The sequence below is a fragment of the Apium graveolens genome, chromosome 9 (assembly GCF_009905375.1).
Source record: "Apium graveolens cultivar Ventura chromosome 9, ASM990537v1, whole genome shotgun sequence".
Taxonomy (NCBI): Eukaryota; Viridiplantae; Streptophyta; class Magnoliopsida; order Apiales; family Apiaceae; genus Apium; species Apium graveolens.
Window position 1 is genome coordinate 246,511,593 of NC_133655.1, and position 18,869 is coordinate 246,530,461.

Here is an 18,869-nt window from a genome sequence, read left to right on the forward strand (position 1 = left end):
TAAATCTGTTGTTGACAGAATCATCCTTTCTCTCAAAATTGAAAATTTATATTTAATTACGTGTTTCATAAACACAAGAATCTCATGATTGTATTCATAATATTATTGTCAAGGCAAGAAACGATTCATATTCTAGATTTTCTAGAGCACGCCTTATATTGATTTAAGTTCACCTAAATCTATCATCGCATGGTAAATACATGCATATATCTCATATATAAAAATAAATAAACAAGTAAGCATGCAATTAATATCATGTCACACATTGATATAATGATGTATGGATTTATTATAGCATTTAAAAGCAATTAAAACAATTAAAACATGCTTTAAAACACTTTTGGGAATATAAACAGTTCAAAACTTTTATATAAAAAATATTTGACCACTCCATTAGATCCGTCTCGGAAAAACGAATCCAACGATATATTGCACGCCCAAAACGGAGTTACGAAACTCCCAAAAAATCAAATTTAATGTGGACATAAGGGCTGTAACGCATGTACGTAATACATTACACCACTGTTGAGCCATTTACGCGTGTAACGCATTCCGTAAATGCGCAACAGTGTGTAACGCATTCATGGAATGCGCAACACCCCCTTCCCCCGCGTGCAGCGCACGCGCCTGCACAGCCGTAGCAGGTTTTCTGATTTTTTTTTTGTTTATTCTGCCTGCTACCTGTTTGCTTCTCTGCCGTGTCTGTTGGCTTCCTTATTGTTACAAAAAAAACAGAAGTAACTCCCCCTTTCCTTTACTCCCTTATTAATAACTCCTTATTAATTTATTATTTTAATTTTATTATTAATAAATTAATTAATATTTAATTAATAAATTAATAAAAATCAAAATAATATGATTTCTTAAATCAAGGAGTAGCAGAAAAATACCAGATCAGCCATGGGTCCTTGTGCAAATTTTAATCATAATTATTCACATGCATAATTATTTTATGAATTTTAATTAAAACAATTTTAAAAAAAATTCATAACAAATAATCTACACATCACAAAATTATGAAAAAAATATCTAGATGATCTACAACACTTGTAGAACCCAGATCAGTAGTCAAAATCTCATGCAAAAATTATTTCGAATTAATTCATAATTAAATCCAAATAAACTTGCAAAAATCATAATAAATCCATACATGCATTAAAAAATCTGAAATTTTTTATATGAATCTCAATATGCAGAACCTAGCTCTGATGCCAATGAAGGAATTTACAGATGAGCGGAAGCGTGAAATAACAATTATTCCGTAAAAACCATATACCGCACATATAGAAAAACATATAAAAGGGAAAAAGTGAGGAATCAAAACCATACCTCGTGAATCGAAACTATATAAAATTGGAGTGCTAGCAGTTGCTCCTCAGTGTGTGAAGCACTCTACCGGTATCCACCAAGAATAATCCTCTTCGATGAACCTTTTTATAAAACTAAGCTTCTATAAAAATGGAGTTTTGGGAGAGAGAGAGAGAAGAAGAAGATGGAGGCTAGGGTTTTCACAAAACCAAAATTGTGTGTTGTAATTTTTGAGCCATCCATCTCATTCTATTTATAGGACTCTCCTAGAGTTTTATAATATATCTTTATATATATTAACCCCCCCACATTTTATCTTCATAAAATGCTTTAATAATAAGTAAAACTATTTTAATCATTATTTGTTTTGTTAACTATTTAGAAAATAATTCCCTCTCTCATTATTTCATCAAAGAAAATATTCTTTTATGGTGTGACCCTGTAGGTTCAATATTATGCCAGTAGTAGGGATAAATAATAATAAACTTTTATTAATTATTTATATGAATATTAAAATTCACTAAATATAATTAACTGATTAATTATATTTATTCTACATCGTGAGTGATGCTTCTCAACATATCGCGACTATCCGGATAATATGAATTCACTGCTTAGAATATCAAGAACCTGTCTGTAACGACCCGCACTTCCGGACCATTAAATCTAAATACCAAAACTTAAATAAAATAGATTCTTATTCGATAATTCAAATATATCACGAAGGTCAAAGCAGCGGTCAAACTCAATAATCAAAATCATAAAAACAGAGACGCAGCTCCACAAATCCGATAATAATTGTCTAATAGATAATTAAATTCATTCTCTAAAAACAAAATCTTTATTCTAATTCAAATAGCACAAAACGAAGCAGCACAGATCTCCACATAGTTCTCATTCCTTAATCTTAAATGCTCCAAAATTCCGAACCTGAAATATTAAAAGGGGTGAGCTACGAAGCTCAGCAAGTACAAATTGACCAACTCTTAAACAGAAAAATAATGGGTGTTTTAATAAAACGATTTTTCTTAAAACAATAATAATTTTGTAAAACATTTTCTAAAATAAATCCACCCAAAGTTTTATATTTTAAAAGTCAGAATTTAAAACAGAACAGATCAGATTTTATAACAGTACAGATTTTATAACAGATCAGAACAGAATAAAACAGAACGAAACGATGATTCTTATAAATACCACAGTCTGGATCTACGGCCACACTTTGCCAGTAGCCGGCATCTAATTCTTATTCTTATTCTTTATACCACACTTTGTCAGTGGTCGGCATCTAAAGTTCAATAATTACGCGTCCTTAATAGGTATCTAAAGTTGCACACTCGTGCGCCTACTAAGGGTATCTAAGGCTAGTTCCGGAACTATAGCGTAAATTACGAACGGGTTCGAAAACGTAGAGACTGGGTTCTAAAATTCACAATTACTTATATCTTATAATTTCGAAATCAAAATTTTTATATCTTATATGAAATTAAAAACAGAACTGAAATATCTTTTCCGAAATTTAAAAGTAAGTCAAAAGGTACTTACCTCGAAGTCGACACTAAAATCTGAAATTAATAACACGAACAAATCCTAAAATTTTAATAAGCAAACATAGTTAATTACTTATTCTATAAACAAATCTTCTACATGCACTACTACGGTAAACTTAAAATTGACAAACACTTTAGCCATTAAAAATCACGGAAGCCGTAACTTTAATAATAATAATTTAATATTATGCAAGCAGGCGCACAATTACATCTATACATCATACGTACATGCAAATTAAATTAGTAACATAAATATGCAGGTCACTCGTCCGTCTGTACTAAAACTGAACATGCATGATACTAAATTCAGGGCCAAAACAAGTCCATTGTACCCTATTCTTTTATGAGTAATGCTACGTAACCCAAAACTCGTACCAAAATAGTTACAAAATGATGTGGCATGACACGTGTTTAGATATAATTCGTGAGTACATATGAATGCATGCGGGGCCCTATATTATTATTAGGAAAGTTATCATTAATAAAGTATTTGGGAACAATTTTTGTAACAATATTTGGGGCCTTTAGCATTTTCCTTCTTTTATATCCTTTGCATGCAATTTTATTAAAGAAATCAAATTATTATAACTACTGGGCATGCATGGTGTACAACAAAATCATAATATTTAAGTCTACCAGTCGAACACAAATAACTAACAAAACATCTTAATTAAATTAAATCATGGTCATGCTCATATTAAATTTAAAATAGAAAAAAAACAAGTAAAGAACTTAGAAAATAAGTGGGCAATATTCTTTCCTTATAATGATCAATATATCTAGCAATTAATTCAACTAAATTTTTTTTTAGTAACCATGTTATCTATTTTCACTAAAACAAAATTAATACCTAGCATAAACTAAACATGATTTGCATAAATAATTAATTAATTAAATCTATGCTAACATGAATAACGACACTAAATTAATTATAATCAATTTAAAACATGAATTTTAAACTTCTGGTTCACATATATTAGCATGATTCACCGGTTTCGAAACAATATATAGATTTAATCTAAAATATACTTCTACCTCAGACAACCAAAAGGCATTAGACATGGTACAATACAATTAGGTAGTTAAGCATTAAGGACAGAGCATGGTATTTAACATAGAGGCACGCATAAAAGCAACAGAACACAGAAACAAATAAAGTGGTACCTCTTTAGTAGATTAGCAAATCGAACTGATGATCCTGTAAATAGTTTTTTTTTGTCTAAAGGGTTCTTTATATAGGCACACAAAACCCTAATCTCAACTAGGAAATAATAATATTTCCTCCTAAAGATTTACAACCTCTACAAGTAAATTCCAAAAATAAAATATTTGGCACACACAATTACCTAAATTAAAAAGATTTCGATTTTCTAAATTATTTTTACACTTATTTTCACAAATAACAAATCTTTTCTCAACTCAAATAACTTGCACAAAAAGTTTTTGAAATATTCTAAATAAATATTTATCTAAATGAATTAATATCTAATATTTAATAAATTAAAAATTAAATCACGGATTTTACATTCTTCCCTCCTTAAAAGAATTTGGTCCCCAAATTCATAAAAATTAAATTAAACTAAATAAGTCGCTAAAGAAAAGAAATCATACCTTAATTGCGATAGTTGTCATTTCTTGTGAGCTGAAATACACGTCCTTTGCCCATCTGGTTATCTGCCTCCTTCCTTGGTTGCGGTGGCGGGTTGTGCGGGCAATTCGAAATCTTGTGTCCTACTTCTCCGCAATGAAAACAAGCACCTGTATTCCAACGGCAGACCTTGTCCGGATGATTCTTGCCGCACCTCGTACACCTCTCTCGATCACCTTGACCTCCGATGTTATCGTACACGTGTGGCTTCTTGAGTGGTCCCCCTTGAAAAGATTGCCCAGCAGTTTGAGTGAACCGCCTCTTATTCCAGTTGTGAGACGCCTTTTCAGATTCTGCCAAGCCTCTCTCGATCACTAACGCCTTGTTGAGGACAGCCTCGTATGTCTGAAGTTCAAAAGACGCCACAGAGTTCCTGATATCGCTTCGAAGTCCCTCCTCTAATCTTCGTGCTCGACTGCTCTCATCTGCTACTAGGGTCGACGCGTACTTCACAAGCTTTGCAAATTCTGCTTCGTATTCAATGACGGTTCTTCCACCTTGCTGAAGTCGAATGAAGTCCCTCACTTTTTGCAGACGAACTGTTCTCGGAAAGTACTTGTCCTCTAAAGCTTTCTTGAACTTTGCCCAAGTGTACGGTTCAGGATTTTCAAGATTCGATGTTGTCTCGTTCTTCCTCTTTTCCATGAGCCACCAGTCGTAAGCGCTTCCTTGCAATTGGTACACAGCTAAGGTCACCTTCTGCTGCTCATTGCTCCCTAGAAGTCCGAAAGCTTTTTCCATCTCTTGGATCCACATCTCAACTACTGCCGGATCAGTTGCTCCATCAAAAGTTGGTGGGTTCAAACGCTTGAATTGAGAGACGATGTTGGGCTTCGGTTGCTGATTCACAAGTACAGCTAGAGTTTCAGCCAGCTGGTCAAAGACGTTTCCTCCTTCATCATTGTTGCCCTGATTTTCATTGTTGTTCTGATTTTCGTTGTTGTTCTGATTATCTCCATCCATCTTTTCTAGAACACACATTACAAATTCTAAACTTATAGTCAATAATCAAAAAAACACAAAAGTCAAACATATTAAATAATCAAACAAATAAATGCCCTAAATCCAAAATAATTTTATAAGACCTATACGATAGTCTAAAGGATCACATCCTAGGGAATGTACTAGTCCCATACCTAATACACTCCGAAGGACAGCCTGCTCTTGATACCAACTGTAACGACCCGCACTTCCGGACCATTAAATCTAAATACCAAAACTTAAATAAAATAGATTCTTATTCGATAATTCAAATATATCACGAAGGTCAAAGCAGCGGTCAAACTCAATAATCAAAATCATAAAAACAGAGACACAGCTCCACAAATCCAATAATAATTGTCTAACAGATAATTAAATTCATTCTCTAAAAACAAAATCTTTATTCTAATTCAAATAGCACAAAACGAAGCAGCACAGATCTCCACATAGTTCTCATTCCTTAATCTTAAATGCTCCAAAATTCCGAACCTGAAATATTAAAAGGGGTGAGCTACGAAGCTCAGCAAGTACAAATTGACCAACTCTTAAACAGAAAAATAATGGGTGTTTTAATAAAACGATTTTTCTTAAAACAATAATAATTTTGTAAAACATTTTCTAAAATAAATCCACACAAAGTTTTATATTTTAAAAGTCAGAATTTAAAACAGAACAGAGCAGATTTTATAACAGTACAGATTTTATAACAGATCAGAACAGAATAAAACAGAATGAAATGATGATTCTTATAAATACCACAGTCTGGATCTACGGCCACACTTTGCCAGTAGCCGGCATCTAATTCTTATTCTTATTCTTTATACCACACTTTGCCAGTGGTCGACATCTAAAGTTCAATAATTATGCGCCCTTAATAGGTATCTAAAGTTGCACACTCGTGCGCCTACTAAGGGTATCTAAGGCTAGTTCCGGAACTATAGCGTAAATTACGAACGGGTTCGAAAACGTAGAGACTGGGTTCTAAAATTCACAATTACTTATAACTTATAATTTCGAAATCAAAATTTTTATATCTTATATGAAATTAAAAACAGAACTGAAATATCTTTTCCGAAATTTAAAAGTAAGTCAAAAGGTACTTACCTCAAAGTCGACACTAAAATCCGAAATTAATAACACGAACAAATCCTAAAATTTTAATAAGCAAACATAGTTAATTACTTATTCTATAAACAAATCTTCTACATGCACTACTACTGTAAACTTAAACTTGACAAACACTTTAGCCATTAAAAATCACGGAAGCCGTAACTTTAATAATAATAATTTAATATTATGCAAGCAGGCGCACAATTACATCTATACATCATACGTACATGCAAATTAAATTAGTAACATAAATATGCAGGTCACTCGTCCGTCTGTACTAAAACTGAACATGCATGATACTGAATTCAGGGCCAAAACAAGTCCATTGTACCCTATTCTTTTATGAGTAATGCTACGTAACCCAAAACTCGTACCAAAATAGTTATAAAATGATGTGGCATGACACGTATTTAGATATAATTCGTGAGTACATATGAATGCACGCGGGGTCCTATATTATTATTAGGAAAGTTATCATTAATAAAGTATTTGGGAACAATTTTTGTAACAATATTTGGGGCCTTTAGCATTTTCCTTCTTTTATATCCTTTGCATGCAATTTTATTAAAGAAATCAAATTATTATAACTACTGGGCATGCATGGTGTACAACAAAATCATAATATTTAAGTCTACCAGTCGAACACAAATAACTAGCAAAACATCTTAATTAAATTAAATCATGGTCATGCTCATATTAAATTTAAAATAGAAAAAAAAACAAGTAAAGAACTTAGAAAATAAGTGGGCAATATTCTTTCCTTATAATGATCAATATATCTAGCAATTAATTCAACTAAAATTTTTTTTAGTAACCATGTTATCTATTTTCACTAAAACAAAATTAATACCTAGCATAAACTAAACATGATTTGCACAAATAATTAATTAATTAAATCTATGCTAACATGAATAACGACACTAAATTAATTATAATCAATTTAAAACATGAATTTTAAACTTCTGGTTCACATATATTAGCATGATTCACCGGTTTCGAAACAATATATAGATTTAATCTAAAATATACTTCTACCTCAGACAACCAAAAGGCATTAGACATGGTACAATACAATTAAGTAGTTAAGCATTGAGGACAGAGCTTGGTATTTAACATAGAGGCACGCATAAAAGCGACAGAACACAGAAACAAATAAAGTGGTACCTCTTTAGTAGATTAGCAAATCGAACTGATGATCCTGTAAAGAGTTTTTTTTTTGTCTAAAGGGTTCTTTATATAGGCACACAAAACCCTAATCTCAACTAGGAAATAATAATATTTCCTCCTAAAGATTTACAACCTCTCCAAGTAAATTCCAAAAATAAAATATTTGGCACACACAATTACCTAAATTAAAAAGATTTCGATTTTCTAAATTATTTTTACACTTATTTTCACAAATAACAAATCTTTTCTCAACTCAAATAACTTGCACAAAAAGTTTTCGAAATATTCTAAATAAATATTTATCTAAATGAATTAATATCTAATATTTAATAAATTAAAAATAAATCACGGATTTTAACTGTCAGTGACTAGTTACCGTACAATGAATTCCTTCTACCCTTATAATATCCCGATTAAATACAAGGCATGGATCTTGTGTCAAGCCTATCAAATTTAATCATATGATTTCTTATTCATAATGCAAAGTTCATATTAATGTAAATTAGAAACTCCTTTCTAATTTCATACACTCTGGCCAGAGATTCCAGAACTCGCATACTAAGAATAATATAGGATATTCTCTTCCTATACTGGGAGGGGTAGATCCTTTATTGACGTTAACTATCTCTATACACAAATCCCTATGCCCAGAATAGACCTAATGGATGTCCTTGAGACTAAGGACTAAACTAAAGCATAGTTCATTATATATAAGATACCTTTAACGATCTCAAGTCTAAGGACACTTGTACAACTATCACTCATTGAATAACTATTGACACGTGAGTAATCTCCATTAGTTGTTCAACTTATCAAGTCATGTTCAGTGAACTTATTCCCTAATAAGCACCTACATACCAGCTATAGTGTCACCACACAAATGCCTATGAGAACAGACATCCTCCTGAAGGGAGCAAGCATAGTATGTACCAATCTTTGCGGATCCACTAACATCCGATTAGTTATCCTATGATCAGGAACTGTTTAAGTCCAGAGTTGTCATCTTCTAGATCCCATTATTATAATCTCATTATAATTCTAGAAGCTTTACTCTAAACTATGGAACATTTTATTTAATACACTTTAAATAGATAAAGCCCATAAAAATATAACAAGACTTTTATTAATACAAAATGAAATCAAATAGGAATACAAGAAAGTTCTTCCTAACTCATCATACATGATTGGATTTAGGACAAACACTTTCACTTTGGTGAGTCCACTTTAGTGTGTACCAAAGAAAGGAGGTATCACAGTTGTTGCTAATGAGAAGAATGATCTCATTCCTACTCAAACAGTCACGGAATGGAGAGTTTGTATGGACTATAGGAAGCTGAACAAGGCCACTAGGAAGGATCACTTCCCTCTGCCTTTCATTGATCGGATGCTCGACAGGTTGGCTGGTCACGAGTACTATTGTCTTCTGGATGGTTGTTCGGGTTATAATCAGATTTGTATCGCTCCAGAGGATCAGGAGAAGACTACCTTCACTTGTCCATTTGGTACTTTCGCCTTCAGACGAGTTTTTTTTGGTCTGTGTGGTGCACCAGCCATATTTCAGAGATGTATGATGGCCATCTTTTCTGATATGATTGGCTAGAATGTGGAGGTGTTCATGGACGACTTCTCTGTATCTGGCGATTCTTTTGATGAATGCTTGCAAAATCTTAGACACGTTCTCAAGAGGTGCGTTGAGACCAATATGGTTCTCAATTGGGAGAAATGTCACTTTATGGTGCGATAGGGCATTATTCTTGGGCACAAGGTTTCGAGTAAGGGTCTTGAGGTGGACAAAGCCAAGGTGGGGGTCATTGAGAATCTTCCTCCACCTATTTCCGTTAAGGGAATTCGCAGTTTTCTTGGTCATACGGGTTTCTATAGACCTTTCATCAAGGACTTCTCTAAGATTTCGAAGCCATTGTGCAGTTTGCTAGAGAAAGATGTTCCTTTCAAGTTTGATGACGAGTGCCTTGCCGCTTTTGAGATATTGAAAAAGAGTTTAATCATGGAACTTGTCATAACTGCACCTGACTAGAATGAACCTTTTGAGATGATGTGTGATGCAAGTGACTTTGTAGTTAGATCAGTTCTTGGGCAGAGAAAGAACAACATATTTCATGTGGTCTACTACGTTAGTAAGACCCTGAATGGTGCTCAACTGAATTATACTACTGCAATAAAGAACTTTTGGCTATTGTCTATGATTTTGAGAAATTTCGATCTTATTTACTTGGGACTAAAGTGACAGTTTTCACTGATCACGCGGCAATTCGTTATCTCATCTCGAAGAAGGACTCGAAGCCTAGATTGATCAGATGGGTGTCCTTTGCTTCAAGAATTTGAACTAGAGATCAAGGGTAGAAAGGGGACTGAAAATCAAGTCGCTGATCATCTCTCGCGTTTAGAGAACCCTAATGCTACTTTATTGGATAAGACATTGATAAATGAGTCTTTTCCCGATGAGCAGCTATTTGGAGTGCAAGAAGAAGAACCGTGGTTTGCAGACATTGTGAACTACCTTGTGAGTAATATCATGCCTCCCGACTTATCTTATGCTCAAAGGAAGAAGTTTCTACATGAAGTGAAGTGGTATATGTGGGATGAGCCATTTCTTTTTCGACAAGGAGCTGACCATATCATCAGGAGATGTATTCCTTACAGGGAAACGGGGGGATCTTGCGAGATTGCCACTCAACGGCTTATGGAGGACATTATGGTGGAGAAAAGACAGCAACTCGTATTCTTCAAGCAGGCTTCTTTTGGCCAACTTTGTTTAATGATGCTCACTAGTTTGTTTTGAAATGTGATCGATGTCAACGTGTGGGTAATATGTCTAAGAGAGATGAGATGCCTCTTAATGTGATGCTCGAGGTTGAAGTCTTCGATGTTTGGGGAATTGACTTCATGGGGCCATTTGTCTCATCTTGTAACAATCAGTACATCTTGTTGGCTGTTGATTATGTGTGAAAATGGGTTGAAGTTAAGGCGTTGCCAACGAATGATGCGAAAGTGGTGCTTAATTTTCTTCACAAGCAAATATTCACAAGGTTTAGAACTCCAAGAGTCATAATCAGTGATGAGGGGTTGCATTTTTGCAATTGCAAGTTCACTACTATGATGCAGAAGTATAATGTCAATCATCGCATTGCTACGGCTTATCATCCTCAGACGAATGGTCAAGACGAGGTGTCTAACAGAGAGATCAAGCGCATTTTAGAGAAAGTTGTGTGTCCATCGAGGAAAGATTGGTCTTTGAATCTTGATGAAGCTGTTTGGGCGTATAGAACAGCATACAAGACTCCATTGGGAATGTCGCCATTTCAGTTGGTCTATGGTAAGGGGTATCATTTGCCTGTGGAGCTTGAGCATAAGGCGTATTGGGCTTTGAAGAAATTGAATCTTGACTTGGATGCGGCTGGAAAGAAGAGGATGCTTCAGTTGAATGAACTAGACGAGTTTCGAATTCAAGCTTATGAGAACAACAAAATGTATAAGGAGAAAGTCAAGAGGTGGCACGATAGCGGTCTAGTACTCAAATCATTTATGTCAGGGCAACAAGTTCTTTTGTTCAACTCTCATTTCCGTCTTTTTCCTGGAAAGTTGAAGTCAAGGTGGTCAGGGCCCTTCATAATCAAAACTGTGTTTTCGCATGGAGCGGTGGAAATTTTTTAAAGTGATCTGGGCCAAGCATTCAAGGTCAATGGTTAGAGGTTGAAGCATTACTATGGTTACACGGAAAGCCGTGAGGTGGTTAGTGCCGTTTTATTGTCCATTTGAGCTCAAGGTTCTACATCGAGCTAGCAACATAAAAGAAGTGCTTTTTGGGAGGCAACCCAAGTTTGTTGTACATTAGTAGGTAGAGGAAGCAAGAAGAAAGGAGAAAAACATAAAAAAATTAGAAAAAGAAAAAAATTCAGGGTCAACTTCAGTAGCCAAGCGTGCCCACACTAATATAGCGCGCGGCCGCGTTTTTTTTCCAGAAGGTAAGCGCGCCTGCGCTGATCAAGCGCGCGCCCACGCCGATTTGGCAGAAGGTGAGTGCGCGGCCGCGCCAGGGTCCTGTATCAGAAAAAAATAAAAACAGCTGGTTTTAAGGGAATTTCGGGATTTAAACTACAAAATCAATTTCATACCGAATTTTACTCTTCCACATCCCAAATTTCTCTCTCCAAATCAAACCCATTATTCCCACGATTCCCATAATCAATTCCCATTTCTATTCAATATCTAATTCACATCCCTTCATCTATAAATACATACACTTATACATAAACTTTTCCACCACTTCACAAATTCTCAAACACAAATCTCTCTCAAACACTTAGTCTTTATTCTCTCTTATTCAATCCCAATGGCACCCAAGAGACAAAGAATGCAAGTAAGCAGCAACACCATCGATTCTTCATTTGTGGGTGGTGTGAGGCCAAGGTTTTTTACTCCTGGGGCTGAAGAGGAGTACATGAAGCTTCTCTCGAAGCCTATAGCGAAGGAGCGAGGGTTTCCACCATCAGGAAAGGATGGTAAGCTGTTGGAGATGATTCTTGAGATGGGCTGGGTTCCTTTTTGCGAGGCTCCCGCTGCTGTGTCCATGAGTGTTGTTCGAGAGTTCTATGCTAACACAAAGGTGAAAAAGAATAGCTTCACGGTGGTTAGGGGATGACTGTAGAGTACATTGCTGATGCCATTAGGAGGGTGATTATGCAGCCCGCGAGGAAGCCCGGTCAGGACACCTGGAACGATAAGACTCCCGAGGACTTCAACTTGGATCTTATTGTCGCTATTCTATGCGTGCCTGAAACTCATTGGAAGTTCAAGAGGGGCCCTACTTATTACTCCACGTTCCCTGCGTCGTGCATAATCAGGTTTGCACGGGCTTAGAACTCATTTATTTGTGCTAATATCATGCCATCTTCTCATGTGCATGAGATTACGATGGTGTGTACGCGTCTGCTGTGGGGTATTCTTCAAGGCAATTATATTGATTTGGGGATGGTTATTTACCAGGGGATTTTGAGATTCTTGATAGGAGGTACTACGGGTTTGATACCCTTTGCGTCCGTTGTGACGAAGTTGTGCGTGGCAGGTGTTCATTGGATAGCATATGAGCAGTTGCAGCTTCCCAGTGCTCCTATTGACAGTTCTACGTTGTTGAGCATGGTTGAGTAGTATGGTGGCAAGCCTGATCCTAAGGGGCTTGGTTATTCATATGATCATCTGCCAGGAGGAAGGCCAGCAGATCAGACTTTTGCTGGTGGTTCGCAGCAGACACGGAGAGCATCTTGGAGAGCTGAGTTGGGTGCAGAAGCTGGTCCTTCGGGATCACCGCAGTAGGAGGCAGCAGGAGCAGAGGTTGTAGCTGGTTTGAGTACGACGCAGTATAGGCGTCTAGCGAGGAGGATGGATGTGATGCACGACATCCATAGTTGGTTTGCACATGATCTCACCCAGGCACTTGGGACTGCGTTTAGGGCCACCGGTGTTGAATCCAGTGGCCAGTTTTTGGTGAGGATTCCGTGTATCCACCTCCAGACACGCCTGACACTCCACCCGTTGAGGGTGAGGATTCTGATTTGGAGTAGGTATGCCTGATTCCTTACTATTACCTTCACTGAGGACAGTGAATATTTTAAGTTTGAGGGTAGTAGTTGAAGGAATATGTTTTGTGTGAGTCGCATAGTTTACATATTCATGATAGTTTAGTACATATAGTTACATATTTTGCCATGTAGTTTTTTTTATTTTTGGTAGTTTTTATGATAGTTTGTTCATGTAGTTTCATGCATTTGCATAATAACATGATCCCTTAGATGATTTTTCTGATTGACTTATGATATTGATGCTAGTGTAGTGATGTTGTATTTAGTGATGTTAAGTCTTATCGAATTAATTTGCATGCTAGAGATAATTGTAATTCACTAAGTCTTATAGATTGCTAAAGTACTAGATCATGATCATGGTTTGTTTGTTTGTCAAGGTTTAATCGCTTGTTTATATTTAGAATTTAGGATATTCTCTTAATAATAAATTAGCATGAATATTTAAAAAAATTGGAAAAAATTGGATTTCATTGCTAGTAGTGTGGCTAGGTGTCAAATGGATAGTAGCCAGCTCATATTTATATGAGTAGTCTAGGGTTGAACGAGATGGAGCGAAACACACTCGTTCAGAAATTTGTGAAAAAAAAAGAAAAGAAAGAAGAAAGAAAAAAGAAAAGAAAAAAATTAAATATGTGTTATGTATAATTGATCACGAGTGGGCTCTTTAGTACTCGAGTTATTAAGTTTTTAGGGGACTTTGTGCCTGGTGACCTAAGGCTTTTATAGTCTGGGATCCGCTAACCTAACGCTTGTTACATGGGTACTATTGTATAAGTCTTTTGTGGACCTCACTCATTGCACGATCAAATAAGCATAGTTGTTTGTTTTGTTATGAATAAAAGCGTGAATCCATGTTAAACTCCGAAATAAGAATTGAAGTGTTATAAGTTATTTTGAGTCTAGTTTTTATTCTATTTATAACCTTGCGATTGTTTTGATAAGTAGTGAGTCATGATTATTGATCTAGTTGCGATAGTATATCTGTAAGCAGTTGCACACACGCACGTCTTTGGTTTGTAGATTGATTTGTGAGGTTTGATTGATCTTTATGCAAATAACTGCATGTGTTGAGGTGTTGCTTGTTGATTGGTTTAGTTATTCTATGGGGATCGTTGCATTCATTTAGTTGTATTCATGCATATTTATTTCTTGTTCTTTGAGTCTGTTTATGCTTGAGGACAAGCATCGATTCAAGTTTGGGGGTATGTTGAGTGGCATTTATGACACTTTATTACGCTCCGTAAAGCTTTGAATTGGTGCATTTGTACTCAAGTTATTGGTGTTTTAATGTGTTTCCTAGTGTTTTTTTTATTTTCAGGCATTCTCCAGGTAATCAGGTGAATTATCATTGTTTTTGTGCTAATTTGGTGTTAGGAAGGTGTTGGAATAAAAGCTCGCGAAGACCAGCTCATTACAGCAAGAAAAAGAAGAAAGATGATTTTTTGGCAGAAGCCCAACGCGCCCGCGCTGATCAAGCGCGCGGCCACGCCCAAACTACAGAGAGCCAGCGCGCCCGCGCTGATCAAGCACGCGGCCGCGCCAGGTCGGGTTTCAAGAATCCTGTTTTGAATAGAAGATTGATTTTTGGACTTCTCTGCTGATCAGGGCTGCTATATAATCATAAGTTTAGGTCATTTTTCATAATATATCAAGCCAGAGACATATCAGAGCTAAGGAGAAGACGGCAAGAGACCTATAGCACAATTCAACACAGGCGAAGAAAATCTAGTTTATTCTTGTGAATCTTTATTTTGAGTTATAATCTTGGATGCTCGTATCTTGTTTTGTTGAACTTATACTCTTGTGTTAACTTTGTTTTATTATTCGTTTATAAAGACTACGTTTATTATACCATGCTTTTATTGGAACCCACGTTGATGATGAGTCCGATCATGGGCTAATCGTTATCGTGGGGTTCTAGCGGATTTATTTATGGGTTTCTTTAGTTGATTTGTTTCAATGCCTTAGTGTGTGGTGATTTTATGATAACCTAGTATTGGTTGTGCTTATTCGTCTTATGAGCATCGCGAACTTATAAGATAGTGTGTTAATTCTTAATGAAGCGAAAGTGAATTTAAGGATTTAGAACTTGCCATGCTAGCATAGGTTCATGCATTTGTTATGCATGATTCGTAGGTAATTTTAACAATTTTACTTGCCCTATGTAATCACGATAGATAACTTGTGCATTAAACCGTTATGTTGTCAAATTCTATAAACATATAGGGTCTCAATATAATTGGTGTCTATTCAGCTTCTATCTCTTTTATGGATGTCTGGTAGTATGGTATTCGTGCAACGAAAGTTGATGTTTATCAGTTTCGTGTTATCTGATTAGTGTCATCACCATTACATGCTAAGATTAAGAACGAAAAGGCTATTGAATAAAGTATTTAATGAAGTTAGAATCCCATGGTTGTCATATATATTAATTCGATCATTCTTATTCTCTTAGTTATAATTGTTAGTTTAATTCTTAGTTATAAACAATCTCAATTTGTTATCGTCTTAGCATTGGATAATAACCATATCATCGGTGCATAAGTGCATAAATTAATTATTTAACCAAGCCAGTCTCTATGGGAACGAATCTGATTTAAATCTTATACTACTTGCGAACGCGTATACTTGCGTGTATTATTAGCGCGTGTTTAGCGACTAACATGTGTCTACCCAACGTTTGATAAATTAGGAATGGGACAATATCGACAGATGATTAACATAAATTTGAGAATTAATCGAAATAAAAAATAGAATGTATTGTAATATTAAATTATATTAAATTATATTATTATGATTGTGTTAGTTATTTATTAACCCCATAAAACTACCCCTGAGTTATTACTAGCCAGTTAATGATAAATAAAAATGGTAAAAAGTTTTAATTTGATATATTATCAGGAATAAATTCATAACGGTGCTTAAAGAGTTGTGTCCCTCCTAGCTCCCTCTCACCCTTACATTTGACCGCATTGTTTTAAAAAATTTTGATTTAATTTAGTATAATCTTCGTCACTAGTTCTGTTTTCATGAGTTAGCTTAAACCAGGAAGCGTCTAAGCTAAATAAAGAATATAATAAATATATTAACAAACTTACCTTGCTAGAAGGCCCATAAGTTTGTTTTAACTTTTTTTGTGGGTTCATATTATCATATACAAGATCAGCGCGATGATGACCAGATTGATGACCATGCTAATGGAGAAAATGAAAATGAAAACGGTGGCAATGATGAAAGAAATGTGAATGAGCCATATAGTGATCAAGAGGGTATCTTCAACAACATTCCAATAAGCCCATCGTAGTTATTGCATTCTAATTATGTCTTGGAACGTGTACTCTGTCTCTCTTTTGTGATATCTTTTTGTGGATTTGTAGTAATCATTTTGGAGTTTCCTGGAGAATGTTCTCCACCTACTATCTAATTTAAGTAACATTTGTAGCACTTCTATTGTGGCCTTGTATTACTTTCATCAAGGATTTATGTGGCTTTTATAGTAATTTCCCAAGTATTCTAATCGGAACTATCTACTCTTCAATGTATATTTTTACTTTTATTTGCAAATACTTTAAATTCAGGGTAATTATGAAATATGTGACTGATTTTGTATAATTATGAAATATTCAGGGTAATTATGAAATATGGTATCATTAAGCCTGAATATGAACTATTCATGGTAATTATGAAATATGTGACTGATTTTGGTAGTAAAGAATTGTCAATTTAACAAGCATAACAACCATGTTTGGTCATATATAGCAAATATTTATGACAACAAATAGTCATTCTAGCAAAGCTGTTTTGACTGCAGATGGTCGAATCACATTCTATAAATGACCGGGATCGGTCAATCTCTATTGCGACGGAAGATAGTCAATTATGTTTTGTGACTGAAACTGATCATTTGCAGTTATGACTGAAATTGGTCATTTTGTTTCCTTAAGCGGGAAATGAAAATTTAAACCGAAATGTTTGGTTCCTTAAGGGGAAAATGAAAATTCAAACTATCTGAAATTTCAAAATTTTTGAAAAATAAAATGTGACTACAGTTGGTCATAATTGGACTTCACAAGAATGACCGTATTTGGTCATTTATTTCTCCTAGTTTCGACCGCATGTCTATTTTCGACGACCTTAAAAGTGACCGTGGGGTTTCCGTCATTTTTATATACAAAATGACCGAAAATGGTCACTAATACCATATTTGTGACCGGAATTAGGCGGTCATTTTTATTAGTTTTTCTTGTAGTGATTCATGTTATAACACTAAGTGTATTACTTTTATACTTTTTGATTTCTATATGACTTATAATTCTATATGTATTATTTTTATCCATTTTTCTTTATTAATAAAAGAAACCTATTTTTAAGTGGTACTTTGGTTTCACTTATATTTTAGTTCCACCACCTTTTGATTTCACCTTTTATGATTCATGTTATAAATTTAAGTGTTTATTTTTATCCCTTTTTATTCCTATATGACTTATAATTTTATATGTTTTATTTTTACTCATTTTTTAAACTTTTATAAGGCATGATTTTTTTTATAGGTTTGAATCTTATTTTTAATTATATTTTAAAATAAATAAGTCCATAAATTGGCTCAACGAAATAGGTTCCGAGAAATATAGACCGCGACCAAGTAAATAGGACATGTGTTTAAATTAGAATTTTTTAATTTAGAATTTTTTAATATGTTGGTGGAATTCCATTTTAATAAAATGGTATGAATATTATAAAAACTCTATTTTGGTTTGACCACTAGAATATAATAAAATTGTTCAAACCGTAATATAATTACAATATTATTTTCGTAGAACTCTAAATTATTTCTTGATATGATACTTGATTTCATCTTAGTACGGTTAAGCTATCTTAGTACGGTTAAACTAAGCTATCTTAGTACGGTTAAACTGTATTTTGGTTTCACACCTATATTTCTCTTTCATGTATAGTTCTATGTTGTTTTTTAACAAAATATAGATTAGAATCATATTATAATTAAGATATTTCTATTTATCGTAGAATTGTTTTTTTATTTTTTATTAAAATAATAAAATAGAATCCTTTAAAAAGTGTTATTATTAATTAATAAGAAAACCATCTTTTAAGGCATATTTTGGCTTCACCCCTTTTCTGTTTTACGAACTTTTGGTTTCACCCTTTTTAAATCTTACTATAGCTCTAAATATACCATTTTTATTCTTTTTTGATTCATATATGACTTATAATTCTATATGAAATATTTTACCCGTTTTTTGATTCTTATATACCACATACTTATATTATTTTTACATATACGAAATCGTATGTACATTGTAATTTCCAGATTCATACCTACACAATTATATTTTAGCACCAAATACAAATTTTTACATACATAATGAATATTTTTTTAGAAAAAATTATGCAATCACAAACTATATAAAAACACAAATTCAGCTAACAATAAAAATTTTAATATGCAATTACATAGTAATGTTGATTTAATTTTTGTTAAATTATCCA

At 34.2% G+C, this 18,869-nt stretch overlaps 1 protein-coding gene across 1 annotated transcript; it reads right to left on the minus strand.

Moving 5' to 3' along the window:
- Positions 1-4,470: 4,470 nt before the first annotated feature.
- LOC141686114 (uncharacterized) lies at positions 4,471-5,469 on the minus strand. Its single transcript, XM_074491171.1, has one exon. It carries the CDS (start codon positions 5,467-5,469, stop codon positions 4,471-4,473), a length of 999 nt encoding a protein of 332 aa, XP_074347272.1.
- Between the last annotated feature and the right edge of the window lie 13,400 nt (positions 5,470-18,869).

Bases quoted from the DNA above. Each gene is read 5' to 3' on its own strand.
- LOC141686114 (XM_074491171.1), bottom strand. From the start codon at position 5,469: ATGGATGGAGATAATCAGAACAACAACGAAAATCAGAACAACAATGAA.